General features: G+C 42.1%; 2 protein-coding genes across 2 annotated transcripts; one reads left to right on the top strand and one right to left on the bottom strand.

Moving 5' to 3' along the window:
* The first annotated feature begins 2,079 nt into the window (after nucleotides 1–2,079).
* On the top strand, nucleotides 2,080–11,670 carry LOC139539449 (serine-rich adhesin for platelets-like). The gene is made up of 5 exons (XM_071342414.1): nucleotides 2,080–2,523; nucleotides 3,976–7,609; nucleotides 7,776–7,863; nucleotides 8,231–8,680; nucleotides 9,121–11,670. The coding sequence occupies exons 1-4, from the start codon at nucleotides 2,177–2,179 to the stop codon at nucleotides 8,407–8,409; spliced, it is 4,248 nt and encodes a 1,415-aa protein (XP_071198515.1). The 5' UTR covers nucleotides 2,080–2,176; the 3' UTR covers nucleotides 8,410–8,680; nucleotides 9,121–11,670.
* LOC139540520 (protein ANKUB1-like) lies at nucleotides 10,242–20,450 on the bottom strand. The gene is given in 7 exon segments (XM_071344403.1): nucleotides 10,242–10,263; nucleotides 12,481–12,576; nucleotides 13,211–14,152; nucleotides 14,641–14,755; nucleotides 15,291–15,501; nucleotides 19,077–19,220; nucleotides 20,267–20,450. Coding segments are annotated over 7 exon segments (1,620 nt in total). The 5' UTR covers nucleotides 20,357–20,450.
* Nucleotides 20,451–21,053: the final 603 nt, after the last annotated feature.

Below are 21,053 nucleotides of genomic sequence, written 5' to 3'. Positions count from 1 at the left end.
AAATTTCCACATTGAAATGACATGGTGTGCCCAGTGGGATGTGTCTACATTGCTGAGGCTTGTTTACTCATTGACTTCAAGTAGAGCGTTGTTGGTTAATCTGAATAAAAGCCTAATAAAATTGTCCCACCCCCCCAGCTTGGGCAGCACTGCTACACTGCTTTTTTATAGTGACAAAGTGTTTGTGACACGTGCATGTGTTCCAATGATGTCATAATTATCTGGAGGTTCCATGTTGTCTATCAGCTTGGCTGTCCTTCAGAAAGCAGCTAATATTTGTACTCCACAGATGTATTTTCATGCAGCTAATAATACCAGCAGAACTAAGGTAATTGATCGGATCCATCAACATAACCCACTGGGCACAGACGTCAGTTTAACATCTGGTTTTGATTTAAAGTTTGGTTGTTGTTAACTAACGTGAATTCAATGTAAAATCAACAAAACGTTTCACCATTTCACTGGATTTAGGTTAAAAGTTGGGTGAAGAAAAGACTAAATGCCTTGCAAGTTGATTACTTTTTGCAAATCCAATTAGTTTTCTACGTTGATTAAATATCATCACATAGCTTTTTGGGGGTTGAAATGATGTGGAAACAACGTTGATTCAACCAGTTTTTGCCCAGTGGGAAATGGTTCGGTTCACATACAGTCACTTTGTTTCAGCTTGAGAGATCATCCCGGACTTTGCCCCCTCTGCTGTAGCTGAGACGTCCCTGGAAGACATAGTCTTATTGTTCTATGATGTTTCTGACACTGAGACAGTCAGGTAAGGCCACTCACACTCTGTCCAGTTAGATTGTTGTGTGGAGATTAAGAGAGAGAGACTAATAAGAGAGAACTTGTTATGGGGCAGGTCAGGCATCATTCTTGGAGTCATTTGTAGGGTCAAGTCCCCAGCAGATCTATTTGAACCCCTCATTATTTGTGGCCATGTATTAACTACTAAGTGAGTCTTTGACATGAAGACAGTGGTTAGATTCTGCCATTGGGATTGCTCTGATGTTGTTTCCATTCTCTCCTGGTTATGACCATAGAGCCTTGTTCCAGTCTCTAAACCTGCCTGTCTGTGTGGTGGATGACCTCCTGCACTCTGAAGCTGTCAATGAGATGGTAAGTTGACCTTTTGAGTTGACCGTCATTTCATATTTCAACATTAATTCAATAAAATGTTATAGTGATGCTATCATTGGAAATGTTGAAGTACCACAACCATCTCTGTTGTGTTGCAGTTGTTTAATTGGTCCAACGTTGCCAATGCTCCTCCACTCTTTAACAGTTAATCATTATTTCACTATGATATTTGTTGTATATTAAGTTTGATTATTTGCAATATAATTACATTTCTACCAGGAGCAGAGCAATTCTGCCAGGAGCAGAGCAACCTCAGTGATGGAAACCACAGAAGAGGGGAAGCTCAACAGTGTGGAAGATCTGACCCTTATGGACTTCCTTCAAAACCTAACTGAGAAGTATGTTCTGTTTTCTTTGGTACTATCACTCCTTCAAGGAAATAGGATCAAATTAGAAACTGATTCATTGGAGAGAAAAATGTTCAGTGCTAGAAAAGTTGTCACATTGCAATTTTGCCAAAACAACTGACACAAAGCAAGTATAACTTCACCGTCAGGCAAATATTTAAATAAAAACAATTCTGCCACGCATCCTGATATGACAACATTTCTAAGGCATCCGGATATGACAACATTTCTAAGGCATCCGGATATGACAACATTTCTAAGGCATCCTGATATGACAACATTTCTAAGGCATCCTGATATGACAACATTTCTAAGGCATCCTGATATGACAACATTTCTAAGGCATCCTGATATGACAACATTTCTAAGGCATCCTGATATGACAACATTTCTAAAGCATCCTGATATGACAACATTTCTAAGGCATCCTGATATGACAACATTTCTAACAATATTGTTTTCAGGCAATGGAGGGGCATTCGTGAGGGCATGTTTGACCCGGTAAGATCATGTTACTGACAATTTAATCAGATTACCATGAAAACTCTGCCTAATGTTTAACCTTGTTCATAAGCTTTTGAAAGATGCACTATGCAACATTTTAAAACACTTCTTCTGTTTCTGGAATACAGCTGACAAAACAACAGCTTGCCGGCTTGTGTCTGAGGATTGACCAGTTTTTATCGGACAAGCTGATGCAGATCATCATCCCAGGTCTTTACGAACTACTGGGCATCCAAGATGCTGCTGCCTCTCAATTGTCACAGAGATCTCTCACAGCGTCACTCACCAGCCTGTTAGACGATAAGGCTAAAACCAAATCCCGAGTGAGATTTACTGAGGCTGGTGTACCTAAGAGGCCAGGCAGTCGAAAGTCTTACAATAGCTTTCGCATCCCGACTCCCTACCCTTCCTCCAACTGTATGGAGCAAAAAGAGGAAGAAGAGCAGGAATCACAACAACTTAAGTTCAAGGAGTTTTACCTGACTAAGGAGATGGGCAGTCTGGGCAGTGGAAGCTACCTGCCCAAGGGGGCCATGAGGTATGTTCTTAAAGGGAAATGTAACAACTTCATATTCATCTCCAGCATCACCATATGTGGAAATTACACATTTCCCTGCTTTGTAGTAAAAAAAGATAGAGGAACGTAACTGTTTCCAATAGTGCTGAGAGATTAGTGCTTTTTGAGGTTGATTTGGTTTCGATTCAAATATTTAAAAAATAATCACGGTTTTCGATTTAATTTTTTTTTTTAGATATTGAATGCACTATGGATTATGTGGGTTGAATGCTGTAACAACACAGAATAAAAATATTAATAAAAGTCCCATTTGGGTAGTGACTGCCCATTACTGCTTATCACTTATTAACCATCATTTACTTTCTCATATAAAATATTTATTTGATGACTTTATTATTTCATTCCAAGTCATCAACTCATCTCTATAGAGCTGCTGCCTATGCTGTCTGACAAAATCACTATTTTAGTATTTCTTCTAAGTAAATAAGGCATACTTTTATGACTGCTGAATACCAACTATCAATCACTTAGATCATGTATTTCCAGGTAGAGAAACCTCGCAAAGCAACTGCTTTTTATCGCTCTCATGCATTCTCTCGTCTCAGTCAATGAGGTCTCCGTATCTGCTCCACACAGAGTGGACAAATAAGCGGACGTGCAATGGATTATGGGAATGAATGACCATATTTTCTGTTCTAAACTATGTAGAATATTGGCCTGTTGGAAACTACAACTCCCTACTACATTGCATAGTTCGTGCTTGATCTGATTTATCTCTACAGAAACTGAGCATCGAGCTCACAGAAGAAGAAAAAAATTAAATATATGGAATTCAAATAATTGAGCCGACGTCGGTCAATTATTTGTTTAAAAACCGAAAAATAACAAAAATGTTGGTTAAATGCTCAGCTCTAGATTCTAATGACATCATCAGTGTGCATCGTGTGATTTTAACCAATTATGAGTAGGCATAGCCTACTAATTGGTTGATGATGTCATAGAAAACACTTATCTTCCTCTTTCTTTTGTACTACAAAACATAGAAATGCCAATTTTTCACATATGCTGATGTTGGGGTGGTGCTGGAGATGATGAATATGAAGTTGAAACATTTAGACATTTCCCTTTAACATTTCTTCAAACTGCCTTGTATTTACGATTGTCCTTGAAGTTATTAGAAGTTACAGTATTTGGAGTTTATAGCAATTTGGATTTTGCCGAGGATAGATATTGCCAGGATAGATAGATATCTACAGGCCAGTTTCAATACAAATTACTTTTACAAAAAAAACATTTTATTGGGCTTTAGAAATTAAGCAGTTAGGCTGACATCACACTAATGTTTTTTCTCAGAGAAACAGCAGTGTTTTCCTCATTGTTTTCAATGGTGCAGATGTATTTGACACACTGAACGTGCATCACAGCCTTACATATTATTTGTTTGACTTTGATGATATCTGTTTTTTGTTCAAGGTCTCAAACCTCTCTGTCTGAGGTGCAGAAGAAAACAACCAACTCTGAGTCTCTACATGTCCTTTTAGGTCTCTCAGAGGACACCCTCGTCACCTGTGTGCAGGACAGCCTGCAAGGTTCTCTCTCCAAACTTGCATGCATGTCCGATTCTCCATCTGGAAGTGCAGGCTCTATGATGCTAATCTCTGCTGTAATGGCAGAGTTGGCTAAAGATGTCAAGTCGGCCGTATCACTGGTCGTTAAGAGTGCCTCCGCAAGTCAAACCTCTCTAGTGACATCTGGAAGAAGGGGAGACTCGGAGACCAAGGTGACTGAAAGCATGGTGAGAGAGCTGGCTGCTAAACTTGAAAAAGTTGACCAAGAGAGCAAGAGTCTAACAGGGCAAGTCATGACCACCATCTCTGACACAAAGGTGGCTTTTGTTGACGAGAACGAACAGAGTTTGCTGGAAGATCTGAAGGACAAGATCACGTGTTTGGCATCGCATGTTGGCTTCATTGACGATCTTGATGCCCTGATAAGGAAATACGAGAGCAGCTACAATATTAGTGAATCTGGTTCCTCCTGCACGCTCACATCTAAGAGCATCCAAAAACTCTCCAGCCGGCTGTTTCTAACATCAGCAATGCAAGCAGTGAGTGGAGTTCTTGCCAAAAAAGTCAGTAGTTTGAGCTTTCCTAGTTCAGTCGTTCAGTCTGAGTTAACAGGTGCTGTATCAGGTCAAACATTGTCTGGCATTGTAAAGACAGAGTCAATTCACCCAGTGGGCTCAGCAGCGTCAGTAGTTGTTAAGACTTTCGTGTCAGATATGAAGTCCTTGGCTGAATCTGAAGAGAGTCTGCAACAGAAGAGTGCCTGGTCTGCTGCTGCTCATATCTACCACAGCATCCAAAACAACTTGAAAGATTATTTCGGCAAGCTTCAGCGATGTGCCTTAAAGAGCATTGTCACATCTGATGACAACATCACAAATGCTGAGTTTAAGGAGACAGTTCCACTTCCTTGCTTAGACATGAAGTATAGGCCCAGTAAGAGTGAGCCTCAGTTGCCAGAGTCCACTGGTGAAGTTACTTTACAAAGAGGCCTAAGTGAGAGCTCAAAACTTCTTTGGGCACAAACTGACTCAGAAGAAAGCAAGCTCCTTCTGACAACTTGCACCAAAGAAGTCATCTCAGAGCTTCTGGTCTTGTACAACACTGAGATGTCAAAGGAGGACCCCCTGTACACTGTTGGAGAAAAAGGATCAGACTTCTCTATTGAGAGACAACAATTTGTAGAATGTGTTCTGGCTCAGCTTGGGGATATCTCCCATTCCAGGGCCTCATCATCAATAGTATGTGAGTTCCCCTCTCAAATTGAGGACAGCAGAAGTAATGCCACAGCTTCTTTGACCAGTCTGTTAAATTGCATGAAAAAACTCTCAAGTGAGGAATTCAAGAGAAACGCCACTCAAGCAGTGAGTGAGTTCCTAGTTGAAAAGTCCACCAGTAGCTTAACTAGTGCAAAGCCTGCTTATTCTGTAGCGTCCAGGTCTGGTTCCATTCAAAACCGGTACACATGGTCAAAGGATATTTGTGCAGATTCTGCTGCCTTTGGCATCATTGACACATTTGTGGAAGACCTGCAGAGCTTGGCGCAACCTGCAGAAGTAGAGGAGAGAGAACCTGACCTCCTGGAAAAAGCACAAAAGCTACAGAGCAGGATCTGGTCAGCTACCACTAGTTTATATAACAATATTAAGAAGACATTAAAGGACTTCACCATTCACCAGCGGAGGTCAGACATGCTGAGCAGAATGTCCAGTCATATACCCACAGAGGACTCTGAACATCTTGGGACTAAGGAGCACATTTGTTTGGCAAGCCAGGACTTGAGGCAAGCTAGTAAGAGTGTGCCTCACTTGCCCAGTTTGAACCTTGAAGTGTCTCAACACAGGGGTGTCAGCGAGAGTTCAACACTTCTCTGGACTGAAACAGACGAGGCTCTACTGACCAATAGTACCAAAGAGGTCATTTCAACAATCTTGACCTCATGCGAGGATCAGACATCAAATGCACCTTGCTTCTCCACAGTAGGAAAGAAAATATCTGATATGTCCCTTGAGGTCAACGTGTTGGTAGGTGGTGTTCTGTCTCAGCTGAATAACATCTCCTGGTCAAGGTCCCCAACACCATGTGAAGACATGTTTGAACGTCTCCAAGATTCTCCTGAGCGAACCTCTCCAGTAAGTCTAGATTGCAGCACGGCTGCCTCCAAAGGCATTGCATCTTCCCATAGTCTTTCAACAAAGAGCCTCCAGAAACTCTCTAGTCATGAGTTCCAAACCAAAGCTGAGAAAGGAGTGAGTGAGGTCCTCTCTAGATCATTTAACATTGTGGAGGAAGGTACAACAGATCAGTCTGTATCTACATCCACCACATCTACTGATATTATACAAACCATGGTGAAAGACCAGCAGGAGCTCACCCAGACCACCCATTCATCTGACATGGTATCTGGAACCTCCCTGCTCACCACTGGACAGGTTTCTAAGAAAAGGATCTGGTCTGTTGCTCGTAACATCTACCACAGTCTGCAAAGTAAGATTAAGGAGAGTATCAGAAAAGATCTTCAAAGATCAGACACAACTCTTGATTCAATCAAAATGTTTACATATCAAAGCAGTTCTGTATCACTGAGAGCTAATCTCGGCCATCTTGAGGTCAACCAGAGCAGTGTTACACCTGGTGGAAAAGATGCCTGTGTGGACATTCCGCATAAATTACTACCTAAAACCACTGAGCTCTCAGGATCCATGCTGGAGGATATTGGCATGATCCGTTGTAGGAGTGCTGCCAGCCAAAAGACAAGAAAGTCCTCTTCTTCACGCTCCTCCATCTCTCCAACACCTACTTCAAAATCAAGGCAGTCGCAATGGCACTTTGCTTTACCCGGGACACCCATACCCACTGAGTTTCCTGCTCAGATTGACTTTCCCATTGTAAGAAACACAATCATTGAGGACTTCGTTCACACAGAGGACTTACTTCCTCTAACCTTTGTTGACAAAGTTAGGCAAGCTGCTGGGGTGGTAGTGAACATTATGGTGGAAAGTGTTGAGAACACACAGGAAAATGGACAGGGTGCTTCTCATCTTGATGACCTCCGTTCTGCTGTTAGGAAATTGAGAAAAATGATTTCCACTTGGACCATCCACATTTTCAGTCATGAATTGGTGGATAAAGTGATAGCCATTCAGGACAGCCACAGCACTCCACATGTCTTAACATTGGAAGCAGCCAAAAGTGTTTCAGACTCCATTCTTTCAAGGCTGAAATGGGGAAAGGAACAATGTGCCATATCCAAGAAGCTCTCCTCCCATCTTCTCCAGATATTTGCTGAAGAGACAGTGAAGGCCTTCCTAAAACAGTGGTCAGATGAGTATGAAAATATAAACTTTAATGTTTCAGTCCAGAACGATCCAAAGACTTCTACTTGTATGGTCATTCTTCAAATGATCACCAAAGCCACTGCTAAATGTTATTTTGAGTCCACTACCAGCGTGGCCACCAGTGACATTGTAGATGGCGTGTTTGATTTGGCAAGGGATACCACCAGCAGTACTGGAGAGCAGGTCCTCACCTTTAACACAAAGGTATAGTACACATACATCTTTCATGAATAACACTGCTGTTGACCTTTATGAGATATATGATTCTTTGGGTCATGGCATTGCACTGCTTCTTTGCAATTGATATGCTGTACTTTAAGATATCGAACAATTTTCAGTTTGTTTTACTGTGCCTTTTCCCACCAACCAGGGTTCCAAGAAAGTTAGTAAGAACCTCTGTCCTCAAGAGTCTCTGGAGTACCAGCCTCAGAACACTTCCCCTACTGTGTACTTTACAGGTAAGCCCTGCTGTTGTTTAGGCTGCTGCTCAGTCAAGACTAAGATATTATTTCTTTACCGTTCAACTAATTCATTTTCTTTACCGTTCAACTAATTCATTTGGAAAGACATTGTACTCTCCTCTGAGTTGTTACCTATGACATACTGTACTGCGGGCTGGGTGGTAGCCTAGTGGGTTAAGAGGTTGGGCCAGTAACCGATAGGTTGCTGGTTCAGAATCCCTGAGCTCACTATGCAAAATCTGTCAATGTGCTCTTGAGCAAGGCACTTAATCCTAATTGCTCCTGTAAGTCGCTCTGGATAAGAGCGTCTGCTAAATGACTAAAAATGTAAATTGATGACATACTGGATGGTCTTTCTTTGCAGAGTCGATGACAAATTCTCATGGCTTCTTTGCTCCAGAGGGAAATTATGATATTGCATCGTCCTTCCCACTTGAAGAGAAGAGTCGCAAACCCTCCCTTTTCACCAGATTGTGTAGAGCCATCACGAAAGGCTTTTCCAGCCCATTCAAATCTTCAAGGAAAAGCAAATTATTTCATTAAATTCCTCATTAAAACAACAAGAGCATTCATTCGAATCGTATTGGTCACATACGCCGAAAACAACAGGTGTAGACTTCACTGTGAAATGCTTTATTACGAGCCCATTCTCAACAATGAAGAGTTAAAAAGTAAGAAAATATTTTCTAAATAGTAACACAATAACAATAACAAGGCTATATACAAGGAGTACCAGTACCGAGTCAATGTGCATGGGTGCAAGGTAGTTGAGGTAATACAGTATGTACATGTAGGTAAGGGTAAAAGTGACTAGGTGAGGGCCTCCCGGGTGACGCAGTGGTTTAGGGCACTGCATCGCAGCTGAGTCTCTGGGTACGCGCCCAGGCTCTGTCGCAGCCGGCCGCGACCGGGAGGTCCGTGGGGCGACGCACAATTGGCCTAGCGTCGTCCGGGTTAGGGAGGGTTTGGCCGGTAGGGATATCCTTGTCTCATCGCGCTCCAGCGACTCCTGTGGCGGGCCGGGCACAGTGTGCGCTAACCGAGGGGGCCAGGTGCACGGTGTTTCCTCCGACACATTGTTGCGGCTGGCTTCCGGGTTGGAGGCGCGCTGTGTTAAGAAGCAGTGTGGCTTGGTTGGGTTGTGCGATGAGACAAGATAGTAATTACTAGCGATTGGATACCACGAAACTTGGGGGTAAAAGAAAAAAAAATATATATATATATATATATAAATAAATAAATAAAAGTGACTAGGCAATCAGGATAGATAATAAACACAGTAGCAGCAGCTAGTGTGAAAGTCGGTCAGTGTCACAGTGAATGTGTGGGTAGAGTGTAGTGAGTGTGCATCGAGCCAATTCAAGAGAGTCAGTGGAAAACAATTAGAAAAATACATCAATAACAAAGGGGGTCAATGCAAATAGTGCAGGTAGCCATTTAATTAACGTTAAACAGTCTTATGGCTTGGGGATAGAAGCTGTTAAGGAGCCTTTTGTCCCAGACTTGGTGCTCCCGTATCGCTTGCCGTGTGGTAGCAGAGTGAACAGTCTATGACTTGGGTGGTTGGGGCCTTTTGCCAATCATTTACATATCACTTACTTGATTTTTATTTTATTTGATGTCATATTGTAAAAGTATGTATCTGTTCTGCTGAAAATATGATTTCGAAAACAATGAATGTCTACAAGTGCTTCATAAAACAGTTATATTTATTTTTGTATTTTCAAAAGACAGCAAATAGCCAATCAAATATCAACATAAGTGAAATGAAAGACAGATTTAATTTTCAGTGAATAATTGTCTTGTCCAGTGAGCAACTCAATGACAGCGATTCAATGACATCATTAGATCACCTCCAAGAAGCATCTTCAACGTTCACCTGACAACCCATTGGTTAAGGCACATACACTAACCAAGTGTTTCTTACCTATCAAGAAGTTTGAGATCAGAAGCTTCTTCATTACCCCAGAAATGGAAAGGCTTTGAGACAAAGACAATCAACTGACAAGATAATGCACATACACTAACCCGGATGTTCTACTTGCACCACTGAGTTACAGCAAAGTTATCATTTATGCATGGGTCCACGATCCACTCATAGCTCTCTGACAGTTCTCAGAATACCAAGGAAGAAGTGTGTGATATTGGATTTTGTATCCTTCCCACTCCAAGTGATTGGGAGTCCCATAGGGTGCCGCATAATTGGCCCAGCGTCGTCCGGGTTTGGCCATCATTGTAAATAAGAATTTGTTCTTAACTGACTTGTCTAGTGAAATAAAGGTGAAATAAAAATAAACTATTTAAGTTGTGTAGGAGTAAATGAGACGTATAGCACAGCACATAGATGTATAAGACAGCTGAACATTAAAAACAGACTACAGGGAGACACATAGGCGCCTAAGACAATTGGACACACTAAGGATAGGGGAGAACAGAACAAAGAGTAGATTGACACAGTAATGAAAGGGAGAGACACATGGTCTGCTGACCTGACACTAATGATAAAAAGACCCATAGTCAGCTCCTTCTAAGAAGGCTTATAGGATAGAATCTGCTGATTCCAATAAAGGCAAACTGAACAAAGAGTACATTGACACATTAATGAAAGAAAGTGACAAATTATGCTGACACACTAAGATAGAGGGTCCGGTCACCATTATAAACTAATTGAAAGCAGATATGGGCGTTATTGGGCGTGAACAAGTAGGAAGCTTGAACTAAAAGATAATGGTGGTGAATGACTTAAGAAGAGAAACTTCATTTGCATAAGGGATGGACATAATACTATGTGTGTATAAAGATAAGAGCTATGGCTCTGGGAAAGGGTGGGTTCCGCGGGACATTCCGGCTGGCAATGCTCTGTATTAAAAGCCTAATTGATTTCACAAGTTCTTACGAGTGTTATATGTCTGAGACGATGTTCCACGACAGTTGTCTGCTATGTTGCTGTGTAAATCCACACACTGCAGGGGTATGATGACACATGCTGTGCCAACACATCGTTACAGTAGTTGTCAGCTTTGTAGCGTAAATAAAGAGTTTGTCAAATACTCTATGTGAAATACAGTATGTATTATTTTCCCATAATGCCATTATTTCATGTCTTTTGTGGTATTTTTCTCCTCCCAAAATAGCATTTTTTCCCCCTTATTTCCCCCTTATGTAATTTTGACACTGCACAGACTCATTTATATAAGCAATTATAATCCACATCACCGGGGGCAAACTACCTGCCCTCCAGGACACCTACACCACCCGATGTCACAGGAAGGCCATAAAGATCATCAAGGACAACAACCACCCGAGCCACTGCCTGTTCACCCTGCTATCATCCAGAAGGTGAGGTCAGTACAGGTGCATCAAAGCAGCGACCGAGAGACTGAAAAACAGCTTCTATCTCAAGGCCATCAGACTGTTAAACAGCCACCACTAACATTGAGTTGCTGCTGCCAACATACTGACTCAACTCCAGCTCACTTTAATAATGGAAATTGATGTAAAAATGTATCACTAACCACTTTAAACAATGCCACTTAATATAATGTTTACATACCCTACATTACTCATCTCATATGTATATGCATATACTGTACTCTATATCATCTACTGCATCTTGCCATCTTTATGTAATACATGTATCACTAGCCACTTTAAACTATGCCACTTTTATGTTTACATACCCTACATTACTCATCTCATATGTATATACTGTACTCGATACCATCTACTGCATCTTGCCTATGCCGTTCTGTACCATCACTCATTCATATATCTTTATGTACATATTCTTTATCCCTTTACACTTGTGTGTATAAGGTAGTAGTTGTGGAATTGTTAGGTTAGATTACTCATTGGTTATTACTGCATTGTTGGAATCAGAAGCACAAGCATTTCGCTACACTCACATTAACATCTGCTAACCATGTGTATGTGACAAATAAAATTTGATTTGAATTAAAGAGTTTTAAGGCAGCAGTGTTCATACTGTGTATTTTACATTGATTTCAACCACTATAGGTCTTCATCAGCAAGTGAGGATTTCTATGGACAAAAACTAGTGTTAAGTGGGGGGGTTTGGAGCCTCAATTTGACCCATGTCAAACACAATCACATACAGTACAACCACATACATTCATTCAACTGAATGATTCTAGAATAAAGACTAGAACAATAATAATTCCATTCACATTTGGCTACTACAAATAGCCAGTGAAATATGATACGTTTTTGTTACTTGAGAATACGAATGACTGAAAATCCACTGCCTGCCGTTATAAACTGTCTACACACAAATCAAACACAGTATTGACTATATCTATAAGCCTCATCAAAAGGAACTAAATTCTTCGTCGTCCGCATTGTATCAGGCATCATCTGTTCCAAAGTCTCATCTTGTTCACTGTATTTTCCTCCCTTGTTAGTGACAATACAGGTACTTTGTGAGGTACCAGTTAGTGCAGTTGATCTCTGGATCGTGTTCATGAGGGCACACAATGGAAAACGTTAAAAAATATATATATGTTTTTCCCGAACAGAAAACTTAAATAAGAGTTCCTTTTTGGACAAGTCCAGGTTGTCCCTCCTTGTTTCAGTATGTTTAATCTGCCTAATAACCAGGATCCTGGTGTCTACCCAATGTGCTGAGCACTCCTCCTGGCCAGAGTCCGTGCTACATTCAGCTGCTGCAGCCATGGTCTCTGTGTGAAGGCACTGTTAGAGAGTCAATCAACCAGAACAAGGTTAGGAGACCAAATGTGTGGTCTAGCATTGTGAAATACTGTATATGTGATGGCCTCAATACATTAATGAAGCTCCCTTACATCCTATCCTCTCCCCATACTGACACTCTATATACCTTCTAAGCATGATAGTTGGCTCATGATTTGTTTCAGGACTTGTTAGGGTAAACCAATAACAGCTTCTATGTGACAAATAAAGTTTGAGTTGAGTTGACTATATACCTACTTAGCAAGATGGTTGGCTCAGGGTTTGTTTTTACTGAAATCTATTCAGGGAGGATAAGGGTATATCATAGGCAGTGATGAAGTGGTAAAAACATTGACTGGTAAATGCTGATTGCCGTTCAGGATTAAAGAAGTAACGCTCCCTATACTTTCAATGCATCTTCCACAAAAGGTGGGTAAATTCTTGTGCAAAATAAAAAGTGTGTAAACAGCTTTTACATGTGTTCCCCCCCCCCCCCCACTGATCATAGGAGGCTTCTTCTGACAGTATGCACACCTTTCATAAGAAACATCCAGAGAAATATTCATATTAAAACCGTAGCGGTGAAATAACACTGTAATTTCACCTGTAAATCACTGTCATTTAAAGTTGGACTAACCTGGCCAAGGCCAAACAGTATATGGCGTTTTCTCTGGGTGTGCGGTCGCAGTGGAGAGAAAAGGACTCCAGTGAGGTGGTGAGGATCTGGGCGGAGTTTGGCGAGGCAGAAGCAAACACAGGTCTGAGATTGGTGTCTCTGGAAATGGGCGGGAGCGGAACTCTGCTCCTCCATTGGTTGCTGTTCTGATCCCCACTCTCATCCTCCTCACATCCCTTCCCTCCACATCCCCTCTTCTTCCCTCTCTTCTTCTCTCTTTCATCCCACGTGGCCACAGGGTGTAGCTTCGGTAGTTGAAGAGGTGCATCCTGGGATGACAGGGCGCGGAGCGTGCAGGATACATGAGACGGGCAGTTGATGGGGGTCAAAGGTTGAGAGGCTTTGGACGTCATCCTGATACCCGCCTTGGCCTCACGCCTCCTGGGCTTGGAGGACATCTTGGGGAGGGTGAAGCCGTCCACCAGGACCGTGTCGCCCACCCTGGTCCTGAACGGAGCCCTGTTGAGGCCGATGCAGTGCCTGGATGCTGCCCTCCTCTGCCCCAGCCTCACCCAGCGCTTTATCTGGACGTATGTCCGCATGGGCAGAGCCATACCTGGGAGGACCACCACAGAGCACAGCTTGGTGGCCAGGTGACGCACACACTCCCTGTGGCCGTGCTGGAGGGCGATCCTCAGGGGGTCACGACCCTGGGGATCCCGACAGGCAAGGGTCAGAACGCTGCTGGCGATAAAGAGTTTGAGGATGGTGAGCTGGCCGCGCTCGATGGAGGCGACTGCGGGACACTTGGCGGCGTCGGGGTGGGCCATCTGGTGGCACCACTCACGGTAAGGGTGGACCCCCACCGGCTCAATGGCACGCACCCCCCTCTCCAGCAGCCAGCCAGCCAGGTCCAGGTGGCCCAGAGAAGCAGCGATGTAGAGTGCCACCCGGAGCTGGAACCTGATAAATACATTGATTCTGTATTATTCAACACGTTTCAATTTTCTTTGTCAAGTTCACAAGATACAGCAGGTTATAAAACAGTACAGTAAAATGCTTACTTGCAAGCTCTTTCCCACAATGCAGTATTAAATATCAGGGTAAGAGAAAAAACGTATAAAGGAAAAAAAACACGAGAATATAAGCTATATACAGAGTCAGTATTATAGCTTACCATTATTGTAAGCTATATACAGAGTCAGTACCATCATTGTAAGCTATATACAGAGTCAGTACCATCATTGTAAGCTATATACAGAGTCAGTACCATTATTGTAAGCTATATACAGAGTCAGTACCATCATTGTAAGCTATATACAGAGTCAGTACCATTATTGTAAGCTATGTACAGAGTCAGTACAATCATTGTAAGCTATATACAGGGTCAGTACCATCACTGTTGATAATAAGTCTATCATACAGTTCAGTGTGTAGATGTGTATTCTGACCTCATCACAGGTCTCTTCCTAGACAGGTGTCGTTGGACGGTCAGTCTGTGTCCCAGGAAGCAGCCTCTGAGGAACTCCGCCCACCCATCCCAGGTGTCCAACCGTAGAGTAGCCCCTGGGAGACAGAGACATATGCAGGTTGTCCTCCTGGTTGCCATGAACCAAGAATGTGTTCCATACAGTCCATTTGCCTCTATGTTACATCCATAAGGTGTTGAGACTTTTTTTTTTGCATTGCTGGAACTTCACTGGACCCCCCCCCCCCCCCCACACACACACACACACACACACACACACACACACACACACACACACACACACACACACACACACACACACACACACACACACACACACACACACACACACACACACACACACACACACACACACACACACACACACACACACACACACTAAATTCCCAATCTGGCCCTCAACCATCACGGTCACCTAATAATCCCCAGTGTACAATTGGCTCATTCATCCCCCTCCTCTCCCCTGTAACTATTCCCCAGGTCGTTGCTGCAAATGAGAACGTGTTCTCAGTCAACTTACCTGGTAAAATAACGGTAAAATAATAAAAAAATAAAAAAAAAAACACACACACAGCAGAGGACCATTGACCTACTGCACAAGGAAGGCCATACCCAGGTCAATGGCGTAGTCGTGGAGCCGGTTGCAGTCGTAGAGTTGCAGGCCGGTGGGAGAGCTCAGTCTGAAGGAGCTGACGGGAAGCCCACACTGCTGGGACACCAGGGTCATGAGCCTGGCCACAGACGTACTCAGGAGAAACACAGTGCCCAAGACTGAGAGGGTCTCCCCCGTCACGGCACTGAACACACGCACCACCGGCTCCTGCTGAAGTATAAGACCATGGACATACAGTAAATTCACTTGTTTTACATAAATACCTACGTTGTGTTTATACACCGAGTAAACAAAACATTATGAACACCTGCTCTTTCCATGACATAGACTGACCAGGTGAATCCAGGTGAAAGCTATGATCCCTTAATGATGTCACTTGTTAAATCCACTTCAATCAGTGTAGATGAAGGGGAGCGGACAGGTTAAAGAAGGATTTTTAAGCCTTGAGACAATTGAGGCTTGGATTGTGTATGTGTGCCATTCAGAGGGTGAATGGGCAAGACAAAATATTTAAGTGCCTTTGAACAGAGTATGGTAGTAGGTGCCAGGCGCACCGGTTTGTGTCAAGAACTGCAATGCTGCTGGGTTTTTCACACTCAACAGTTTCCCGTGTGTATCAAGAACGGTCCACCACCCAAAGAACATCCAGCCAATTTGGCACAACTGTTGGAAGCATTGGAGTCAACATGGGCCAGCATCCCTGTGGAACGCTTTCGACACCTTGTAGAGCATGCCCCAACGAATTGAGGCTGTTCTGATGGCAAAAGGCGGGGTGCAACTCAATATTAGTAAGGTGTTTCTAATGTTTGGTACACTCAGTATATATAAGTTAGGAGTCATATAAATTACAGGGATAAGATGAAGTGGCTCCTTTGCACTGATCTAAGGTCTGGTTTGTGTTTTTACTGCTAATAGTAAAGGTTAGGATTTGGTGAGGGTAAACTGATCCTAGATCTGTGCCCAAGGGCAATTTCTATCCAGAGACAAATCAAAGGTCCATGCTATTTAAACTTGTGATCTACCACCATCTCGTGGCTCAAACTTGTAAAAACTTGTAACAACATTTTCTAATTCATGTATTGTACTGAGTTTTGTCCTATCATATTGAACACTAATCTGGGTGCAGATTAAATTGAACACTAATCTGGGTGCAGATTAAATTGAACACTAATCTGGGTGCAGATTAAATTGTTAACAGAAATATTATGAATATGTATTTCAATGAACACAAAGGGTATATGGCCTCTTCTTCTACTACTATACGGCCTGCTGTACTCTGCTGTACTCTGCTGTGCTCTACTGTACTGTACACCACTGGGTATACAGACTCTTCAGCTACTGTTAGCGAACACCAGACTGAGGTCGAGGCGATTACATGGGGAAAAGTTATATGACTGTAAGGGTGTTTGGTACAAAGGCAACACTACATTGGGCCACATTTCAGCTTTATCCCAGGTCAACCATACAATACTATAGATTTCCACTCTAGTCAACCAGCAAGAGGGAGAGACAGACAGAAGGTCTGGCTTTGACTATGTCAATGATGGGATGTGAGTAAGGAACACAAATAAACATTATTCCGATGGTTAAATGTGTACTTTGACACATAACCACTCTCCTCTGTTAGCAAATCTTCCACAGATCTTTGGGTAACAGAGTGAGTTGTGTCCCTGTCCGGCTCTGGACATGTCCTCAGGGACCTCTGTACAACAACACTTCACACTCACGAAGCAGTGTTCTTACTAACCAATCACTCTACCATAACCATGGTCTCGGTATAAAGCAGTGTCCTTACTAACCAATCACTCTACCATAACGATGGTCTCGGTATAAAGCAGTTTCCTTACTAACCAATCACTCTACCATAACCATGGTCTTGGTTGAGCAAGGGCAACATTACTTTAAGTCTCAAGCAGGGTGACCTCAACATACTATATATCACCACACTATATATCACCATACTAGTGGCTTGCAAAAGTATTCATCCCCACTACAACTTTCCCCCCATTTTATCTATTTTGTTGCCTTACAACCTGGAATTAAAATTGATTTTTGGGGCGTTTGTATCATTTGATTTACACAACATGCCTACCACTTTAAAGATGCAAAATATTTTTTATTGTGAAACAAACAAGAAATAAGACAAAAAAACGGAAAACTTGAGCATGCATAACTATTCACCCCCCCCCCCCCCCCCCCCAAAAACATCACTGCTCTAGAGGAGATCTGCATGGAGGAATGGGCCAAAATACCAGCAACAGTGTGTGAAAACCTTGTGAAGACTTACAGAAAACGTTTGACCTCTGTCATTGCCAACAAAGGGTATATAACAAAGTATTGAGATAAACTTTTGTTATTGACCAAATACTTATTTTCCACCATAATTAGCAAATAAATTCATAAGAAATCCTACAAAGTGATTTTCTGGATTTTTTCCCCCTAATTTTGTCTGTCATAGTTGAAGTGTACCTCTGATGAAAATTACAGGCCTCTCTCATCTTTTTAAGTGGGAGAACTTGCACAATTGGTGGCTGACTAAATACTTTTTTGCCCCACTGTATATCACCATACTATATATCACCATACTATAAATATATATCACCATACTATATATCTATATATCACCATACTATATATATCACCATACTATATATATCACCATGCTATATATATCACCATGCTATATATCACCATGCTATATATCACCATGCTATATATCACCATGCTATATATCTATATCACCATGCTATATATCACCATACTATATACCACCACACTATATACCACCACACTATATACCACCACACTATATACCACCACACTATATACCACCACACTATATATATCACCACACTATATATCACCATACTATATATATATATATATCACCACACTATATATCACCACACTATATATCACCACACTATATATCACCACACTATATATCACCACACACCACACTATATACCACCACACTATATATCACCAGGCTATATATCACCACACTATATATCACCACACTATATATCACCATACTATATATCACCATACTATATATATCACCACACTATATATCACCACACTATATACCACCACACTATATATCACCACACTATATATCACCATACTATATATCACCATACTATATATCACCATACTATATATCACCACACTATATATCACCACACTATATATCACCATACTATATATATCACCACACTATATACCACCACACTATATATCACCATACTATATATCACCATGCTATATATATATATATCACCACACTATATATCACCACACTATATATCACCATACTATATATCACCATACTATATATCACCACACTATATATCACCATACTATATATCACCATGCTATATATATATATCACCACACTATATATCACCACACTATATATCACCACACTATATATCACCACACTATATATCACCATGCTATATATCACCACACTATATATCACCATGCTATATATCACCACACTATATATCACCACACTATATATCACCACACTATATATCACCATGCTATATATATATATATATCAGCACACTATATATCACCATACTATATATCACCATACTATATATCACCATACTATATATCACCACACTATATATCACCACACTATATATCACCATGCTATATATCACCACACTATATCTGAAACACTTTACGTAAATGATAGTAGGAAGAAAAAATGTTTCAATCAATAGCCAGCACACTCTGATATGCATTTTCAAGCACGGGTGTCCGGCTGGTACCTTCAGCAGGCAGCAGATGACACTGCTAGGGGTGATGCCAACGTCTGTCAGGACCCAGCTGTCCAGAAGGATGGCACCAGCATAGCTCAGCTCCAGGAAGTGCCTCACCTGCTTGTCGTCTGACAGTTGCACATGGAAGTAATCCTGCCAGAGGAAGAAGATTGGAAACACAGGGAGCCGTAATTGAGTGTCCCATACAATCAGAGTGAGAGGGCTCAACACTGATGGAGCCGTAATGGAGGGTGTCCCACACAGACAGAACCACTGGGTGTTCCACCCAGACAGATGTCAATAGATGATTAATTGTGTACAAATAATTGTGTACAAATAAGAAATAAGGCACAAGGCAACGCGGAGGTATATTGGCCATATACCACAAACCCCCAAGGTGACTTATTTTTTTTACCCAATTGGTAGTTACAGTCTTGTCCCATCGCTACAACTCCCATATGGACTTGGGAGAGGCGAGGGCCAAGAGCCAAGCCACACTGCTTCATGACACAATGCCCACTTAACCTGGAAGCCAGCCGTACCAATGTGTCAGAGGAAACACTGTACACCTGGCGACCGTGTCAGTGTGCATTGCGCCCAGCCCACCACAGGAGTCGCTAGTGGGACAAGAACATCCCTGCCGGCCAAACCCTCCCCTAACCCTCCCCTATGTTTTGTCATACCAGTGAAATACCACGTCTGTTAGCCAATCAGCATTCAGGGCTCGAACCACCCAGTTTATAATAGTAAAATAGACAACAAAATCTAAATAAACATTGTTGATTATCATAATTTCAATCCCATCACATAACCATGTCTCCTACTATAAGTACCATCACCCCATCACATAATCACGTCTCCTATTGTAAGTACCATCACCTCATCACATAACCATGTCTCCTACTGTAAGTACTATCACCCCATCACATAACCATGTCTCCTACTGTAAGTACTATCACCTCATCACATAACCACGTCTCCTACTGTAAGTACCATCACCTCATCACATAACCACGTCTCCTATTGTAAGTACTACTCACATACTTTACTAGACACCAGCCAAATGAACTAATTGTTTCTTAGAATCATCTTCATTTCCCATAGCTGTTCAGTCTACAAACAGAGAGAGGGGAGTAACACTGCTATATTACCAGGTGACTACAGTACTTAACAAGGGCCTCTTTTAGAGGTTTAATTACCTTGACCATCAGTTTTACGCTCCCCACGGTCTGGTCAGGAGAGACGTCAAAAGGCTCACAGGAACCATCGAAGTCGATGAAGACCCTCATGGCAGGATGCCCCTCTGCCCCTCTCCACCGCTCTAACCACAGAGTGCAGTGTGTGTGTGTGTAGTGTTGAAGTTTGTATCTAGGGTTTGTCTGGGGAGACCATTCTGGGGAGGGCCAGAGAGAGAAAGGAGACAGGGTGGCATTTGGTGGGGGGGGGGGGGGGCATAGAGAAGGGTATGACAGATGGAGTTGTGTTCACGAGAGAAAGTGACAACACACACACACACACACACACACACAGAGAGAGAGAGAAAGAACAAAAGACAAGTTATACCTTTGCAGGGCACACAGAAACATGTGTCTACTTGCCCACTGATAAGCACAAAGATAGTAGACATAAAACTATGGGTCATGTGGCAATGTGATGATCCAGAAATAGTAAGTCCTGAATGATCCCTGGTCAAAAGTAGTGCATTACATAGGGAATAGGGTGTAAAGTACTTCAGAAAAAAAGACTATAAAGTACTACTTAAGTAGTTTTTTGGGGTATCTGCAACTTTTACTACACTACATTCCTAAAGAAAATAATGGACTTTTTACTCCATACATTTCCCCTGACACCCAAAAGTACTCGTTGCATTTTGAATGCTTAGCAGAACAGGAAAATTGTCAAATTTACGTACTTAGCAAGAAAAAAATCCCTGGTCATCCCTACTGCCTCTGATCTGGCGGACTCACTAAACACAAACGCTTCGAT

This window comes from Salvelinus alpinus, chromosome 15, assembly GCF_045679555.1.
Source record: "Salvelinus alpinus chromosome 15, SLU_Salpinus.1, whole genome shotgun sequence".
NCBI classification, from domain to species: domain Eukaryota; kingdom Metazoa; phylum Chordata; class Actinopteri; order Salmoniformes; family Salmonidae; genus Salvelinus; species Salvelinus alpinus.
This window is presented reverse-complemented; position numbering and strand designations above follow the sequence as displayed.